Source organism: Nelumbo nucifera, chromosome 5 (assembly GCF_055504915.1).
Source record: "Nelumbo nucifera cultivar China Antique chromosome 5, China Antique-T2T, whole genome shotgun sequence".
Lineage (NCBI taxonomy): Eukaryota > Viridiplantae > Streptophyta > Magnoliopsida > Proteales > Nelumbonaceae > Nelumbo > Nelumbo nucifera.
The window spans coordinates 38131560-38138334 of NC_142653.1; the positions used below are offsets into that span (position 1 = coordinate 38131560).

The window sequence follows — 6775 nt, forward strand, 5'->3', positions numbered from 1 at the left end:
CTACAATATTATTCATATTTTTAATAGTAGTGCAAATATAGAAATATAGATGTGTTCAATTTCTTTATTTTTTTTTTGTATATTTATGTATAAAAATAATTATAATATATCACACTTACTTTTTGCTTAATATGATAAACACATGGTATTATAAATATGCATGAATGCTTTTTTTTGGAAAATTTATGTATTTTTTTATTTATTTATGACATCAAAGTTTAACACATTTAACCAAAAAGTTAAACTTTTTATTATTAATTTTTATATTTCGTTTTTTGTTAGTTATTTCATTTTCATTATCAATAAAAATAATTATTGTTTAATACACTTATTTTTTAATTTGATTAATAAAAATATCATAAATGTGTCTAATTTTTTTTTACATTTTTTGCAAATTTCCATATTTGTTTATATGTTAAAAATTTTATTATATATTTATGACTTTATAACTTAATCAATTAGATTCAAATGCTTGAATTGCTTAGCCGTCACTTGGGCAAAGAATGGTTTATTTTTTAAGCTTTCAAACTTAGATTAATTACTTATTGTGTACAAAGACATGTAAGAACCATTCATAGCACTAAGTATTGGTCTTTAAGATTAGATTTGTCAAGATTGGTAAAGATTAAGCCCATAAAGACCCTCTCATGTATATGATTTATATCGTCATAAACACAAAACAATGTAGACCATTCGGAATTTGATGCTTTCTCATTTCAGCTCTTGGTAGCAGACTTTTTTTTTTTTTATTGGGAAAATTAAGAAGTTGAATCAAAATGGTTGACATTTGTCCAAACATTTCGCCAAAGCTTTACTTCTCATAGCAATATGTTAAACACTTTTATTTCAATGATACAACTACACACTTAATCATTAGTACTATAATTGATTTGTTATCATTAAAACACATAAGACCGAATATTGAACCACCGATCCTTTAATATAAAGGTTATGTTTGGTTTGTATAAAAAAAGGGAGGAACATAAGGTAAAGGGCACTTATTTTCTATGGAATCATACATAACCCAAAGGATCTTGATATAGGATAGGGTAAATTTCTTAAACTATCCTTATGGTTTAGTTAATTGACTAAGTGTACCTTCTTTGAAAATTGAGTAACACTACTCCCACTAATAACATGCCTGTTAACATAAAGATGAAAAAGACAATTTTACCCTTCAATATTTTTTAAAGTATCAAAACAAAACAAGAAAAAGGGAAAATAATAATATCACTTAGAGACTTGGGCAGGAAGGGTTTCTACGGCTAAACACTAGAAGTGTTATGAGCTTATGGACACCGCCGCCGCTGCAATAAATTTCTGACGGCGAGAGGAAAGGGTCTATCGGTGACGGTCTAACTCATATTTACACAAATACATAAATATGTTAAATAATGTAGTTCATAAATGATACCAGCGGAGACACTCTAGATAGGATAGGATGACGAATGACGATGGAGAACTCAGCCACCGCTATGGCTCCTTTTCTTCTTCAGAATTTGGTAACCTCTATATTCATCTTTGCTGACAAATCCCTTCCTTAATTGCAAAACCAGCGGCCGACTTTCCTCTCAAACCCCACCACATTAAGTGGGAATTCCCAACACAAGGAGACTCCGGTATCGCTCGAGCACTCCCTCAGATTATGTCCATCATCAACGATATCCCAGTCAGCTCCCGCAAATATGAAATGGTTCGAAACTTAGTTGAAAATCTCATCGACGAGAATCTCTGGGAAGGATGCGAATCGCAGAGAAAGGTCAACCAATCAGTTCTATCGGTGGCGTTCGCCAGGACTCTTTGCCTACTCGAAAAGGCGATGTCAGAGCAAGAGCGAGAGCAGACCGCTGAAAATGTATTTAACCAAATATGTGACTTTCGAATCTTCAAATCTAAACAAAAAAACTCCAGAAACACGAGGCTTTATGGGGTTTGATTGGAAGCTGATGAAAACCCCACTTTGCAAAACCCTTATTTGCATTTGGAAAATATTGGATGAGTCCGATTGGATTATTCAAACTTTACCGGTTGCAGCCTTTTCCTCTTTGGTGCTACAGATGCTCATTAAACCAAGGGTGCCATCGTCATCCCCAAAAGGAGAGGAGTTGGGTTTTGGACGAGACGGTCGTCATGGAAGACAACTAGCTTTGGCACCTTGACACGGCTTACTTTCTGCGGCTGAACACAAGAAGTGTTTTGAGATTAGGAATACCACCGCCCTGCAAAATGGCTGTTGCATGATACGCTGTCTGTAAGAAGATTCAGCAAGGTCCGATACAATACGCTATGGCTGCCGCACAAGGTGGTGGCACAGGAGGCTGATGGGTCTGTGAAATTTGGGCACGACGATGGGTCTGCCTATTTGTTCGATCCTGATATCTACACGGACGGTCGGATTTCAGTGCAGGGCATTGACAATGTGTTGTTCCTGCCAAAAGAGCATTAGTTGAAACCCGAAATGAAAACAACAAATATAAAAACGGTCAAGCACTCCAAGATTTCTATAAAAGCAAGGATAGGTTTGTATTTTCATCCTTCTAATTAGTATTGTCTTTCATCCGTCATTACATCTACAATAATTTAGGAAGCAATGAACCGAAATGTGAGACGCTGCGACCGAAATTCGGACGTTTATTATTGAGGTGTTGAGTCCGGTTGCCGGAATCCATGTAGTGTTGGGTGTTGGGACTTGTCGTCGTCACTTGTGGTGATTATGCCATTCGGTAGTTGCAGCGACCCTGCAATAGGGCTTCTGACGGCGAGAGGAAAGGGGCTGTCGGTGGCGGTCTAACCGGAGCGGCGGACAGTAGAGAAAGAGGGAGGGAAAGGACTGAATAGGAAAAAGGTGGGGAGGAGAGAAAGAGGGAGAAGGAGGTGGAGGGTCAAAATAAGGGAGAAGTACGAATCAGCCCAGATCAGAATTTACTAGGCCGAAAGTACAGGGGGAATGCATCTGACCGGGCTACTTGGTCAATTTCCAATTAAAAAAATTACCCATTGGTGAGTTTTTGGCTTTAGGGGGGGGTGGGGGGTGGGGGTTCGGAGAGGGCGTCATATTCCCCGTCCCTGACCCAATCCCTATATGTTTGGGTTGGGTCGGGGATATCAATCCACATCAATAACCCGACCCGGGATCTAAATCAACTTTCCTGTGAAGCTAGTTTTAATAACTTTTTCAACAAGGCTCAGCCAATGCAACATATATAATCAAAGCAGAAGTTCTCTCAAACGTTTTACACTGCACTGGGCCCGAATATTTGGCCAGGCCCATCTAATTTTAACAAGATTCCAACCTGAATCCGCCCAAATTACACCCCTGTTGACATTTGAGGCTTGAGTTGCATCCACAAAAACAAACCAGCATTTTCTAGAGTTGAAAGTACTTAGCTAGATATCCACTGTTTCCCTCATACAACCAAATCATATTAAATGAAATCATTGCGCTCATTTTATCTTTCCCATCCCATCTCATTTTAACAAAGTCTCTTCATAAACCAAACACAACCTAAACAACTTGTGACTCTATACATGAATGTGAATAATGTTTGGTATGTGTAAAGTCATAATCAACAAATGACTATGCTTTATAAAATATTTTATCTATATTTGTTTGATAGAAGCTTGGGTGCAACATGGGCAGGCTGGATCAGGTTCAGGTTCAGACCAAGCCCAAACATAAGGCATCGACATTGAGCTCGGGTCAGGTGCAACCTAATTTCAAAACCCATACTTGCCAATCCAAACTACACCCAACACATCTTAAATTGGCGGCATTATACCTATGACCCAGACCAATCCTGGCCCATTAGCGGCATTATACCTGAGACCTCAACACCCAACAGGCACCATGAATGCTGGTGAAACCTGAATTTTGAAGTCCCGGACCAGTCCAGACCCAGAGCTCAAGAATTCAATTTATCACAACCACAACAGACAAACCAAAAAAGATACTTCTTTTACTGTTATAGAAACAAATTCTACAATTGGTAATCTTCATGAAAATATTTATTACAAAGTTTTCGTTTTTTTTTTTTTTTTTTCTAAATGAATGGACAGGGATAGTCATCCAAATCAATAAACCAGCAAGTTTAATGTATCCCCAGCTCTAACCAAATTTCTAGATGGTTTATTCAAATCCATAGTCATTATTCATGAATCTCATGCAATCAAAGTGGCCCTAAACCCAATTCAAAAGTCCAAACACATCAGTTTAACAGTTTTACTGTTCTACCTTCAAACCCATGTGGCCAATTCCCACCAGGGCAAACTTGGACAGACTGCTTCTCATTTAAAGATCAACCTAATCAAGCCCAATTTTTGAAACCTACCTCAGACCCAGTCAAACCCAAGCTTGTCCCCAATCCTAGTTTGAGCTGAATGAAAGTATGAAACACATCTCGAGCTGGTATGTAGTTCTTCGTAGCCATGCTCTGCAATTATACATTTTATTGAAGTTTTATAGTTCAATTTAGAAATGGAATAAGAGAATACATATCTTTTATATATAATATTTAGAAAAAATACATGTACTTACATAAAATAATCATCACAAACTCACAATGACACAATATTGAAACTAATACAAGGGGAATGGTACACACCACACAGCTTCTTGATTACATTGATAGTAACCAAAGTATTAAATAATAATATCAAGCTTGATTACAATATATGTAAAAGGAACACATAAGGCAGAGACAAAAACCTGCCTATCGACACATCACCGTGCAAGCTTCCTTCCTCCTAAAGAAAGATGAAGCAATCCAAGGAGATGAGCGGGTTATCAATGTCGTCCATGGGAAGAGAACTGTAATCCTGGTAAGATAGCACTTCTGCGACTGCATTTTGAGCGACATCAGGACGGATGTGGAGAGTGGAGGTCTCTCTGTTCCTCAATTGCACCCCATCGCGAGTTACATTGTTGGAAGGACTTCTAGGCCGAAGAAGGATTTCCTTCCTTGCAGGTAACGAGGTGGGCTTAGCTGCGCTTGTCTTCAAACCAGTACTGTTCCGACTGCAGACCTCTCTGATAGATTTAATACCTGGAACTCCTCTATATTCATCGTTGTTAAGCCTTCGACTCGGAGATGGAGAACGGAAGGTTCGACTTGGAAGGGAGCTTGGGGAGTGGGGTCTTTCAAAATCCCTCCTGAAACTCTTCTGTCGAGTGAGAGTTGGGGAGCTATCACGCCCTCTTTTCAGTTGTTGGGGTGCAACGCGCCGTGGCGGAATTGACTGCTTTGATGGTGAGGATTCAGACCTTCGAGGAGGAGGCCGCTTAACGAGTAAATCCTTAGCAGGAGTCGCTTTGCTTGGAATAGCCGGAACTATGTGTGGGTTCTCCTTGATGCAAGACCACAAGAACTCATTTGAAAATGATGATCTATCTTTCGAAATCAAAACAGAAGATGAACACGCCGATGAGTTGGAGGTTGAAGAGGAAGAAGAGCTATTAGTGCTGGCGCTGGTTGATGAAAATGAGAGAGAAGAAGAGGAGGGGGAACTGAGAGGAGAATGTGATGGGTTGATGGAGAGAGGAACGTTAGGAGACGTAGCAGGAGCCTGTGAGATTACGAGCTTGTCTTGGACAAGATTGCATTCGTTGTAGGGAGGAGGTTTGGGCCGGCATTTGCTAATGCAAGATCCCATTGAACTGATCGAGGTGGGATTTCTCAGAATTTGAAGAAAAAATGGGAATGCATTGGACTGCCAGGAGACACAGGAAGAAGAAAGTAGTGGGTTCTTATGCTTTTAATTTGTTTAATCAGATCATGGGCAAAAGGAAAGAAGAAAGTATCGACTTTTACCTTTTTCTTCGCTTCTTTTAAATTGTTTGAATCTGTTTGGGCGGGGACTAAACTAAGAATCCGTTACACAACGGATAACTTAGAGGTGGTGGTGGTACTGGAAGCTTTTTCTTTCTTATGCTAACTTAGTAGTAGTAGTAGTACAAGCGTGACATGCCCGACCTTTTGCTTTAGATTGTTTAGCATCGATTTATTCAGTCAGGGGATCCTTCACATAAAGTGCTGCTTTCCTTACTTCAGATCGGAAAGTCAGTTTTGAGATCAATTGTGGTTTTTTGGTCAAACCCATTTTTTTTTAATTTGGTTCAAGTCCTTCTCTACCCAATTATTTAATATTGAGTCCTTAATTAACTCCTGTTTTCTCAGAGTTTGGGCCCACTTGTCCAGGCACTTTGCCTTTCTTTTTTAAGAAATATTTACAATTATGAATTCATTCATCAAACAAAAGTAGGGAAGTTTTCTTTGTCTAAGCCACTTGTCGATTCTTTATGCATGCAAGCTTCTCTTGTAGTGGGGTGTTGCTTATGAGATTTTAAATCAGGTCACGAGCAAGGTTCAATGTATTTCAACGTTTCGAACTGCCGTTGACTCGGACGGTCGGGCCGTTCGGACCAGAAACCGATCGCTCAAACCGTTCCGGTTTTACGTCAAACCGTCATCCAGCCCAAAACTGTTGAAATGATCAAAAAACCATTGACCCAAATCATTGAACCATTAACTTGTTCAACCCGGGCAACGGCTAACAATTCGACATTTATATTATTTTGATTTAAAATAAAAATAAAAACAAAAAAGAAAATGACAAACCTATCCCAACTAAACATTCGATGACTCCTCCGGTCCTTTTGAGAGTAGCATCATTAAACAAGCTTTGTAAATAATGATTAACAGCTTTGCAACTGGATTAAATAGTTCTTCAAAGGTTCAACCATCTTAACGTTGCTTTCTTGTTATTTTGAATTCGCCTA

General features: G+C 38.9%; 1 protein-coding gene across 4 annotated transcripts; it reads right to left on the reverse strand.

The window, feature by feature from the left end:
* Positions 1-1144: 1144 nt before the first annotated feature.
* On the reverse strand, positions 1145-5791 carry LOC104606695 (uncharacterized). 4 transcript variants are annotated; one of them, XR_016075986.1, is made up of 2 exons: positions 2630-5791; positions 1145-2428 (listed from the first exon to the last, which is right to left on the reverse strand). XR_016075986.1 is itself a non-coding variant. In XM_010272025.3 (2 exons), the coding sequence occupies exon 1, from the start codon at positions 5647-5649 to the stop codon at positions 4744-4746; it is 906 nt and encodes a 301-aa protein (XP_010270327.1). In that variant the 5' UTR covers positions 5650-5791; the 3' UTR covers positions 1145-2428; positions 4706-4743. The 4 variants fall into 4 exon arrangements, 1 of the variants encoding a protein (XP_010270327.1); XR_016075984.1 differs by having other exon boundaries at positions 2569-5791; XR_016075985.1 differs by having other exon boundaries at positions 1145-1847; positions 2026-5791.
* Between the last annotated feature and the right edge of the window lie 984 nt (positions 5792-6775).

Coding starts and splice junctions, on each gene's coding strand:
- LOC104606695 (XM_010272025.3), bottom strand. CDS start 5,649: ATGGGATCTTGCATTAGCAAATGCCGGCCCAAACCTCCTCCCTACAAC.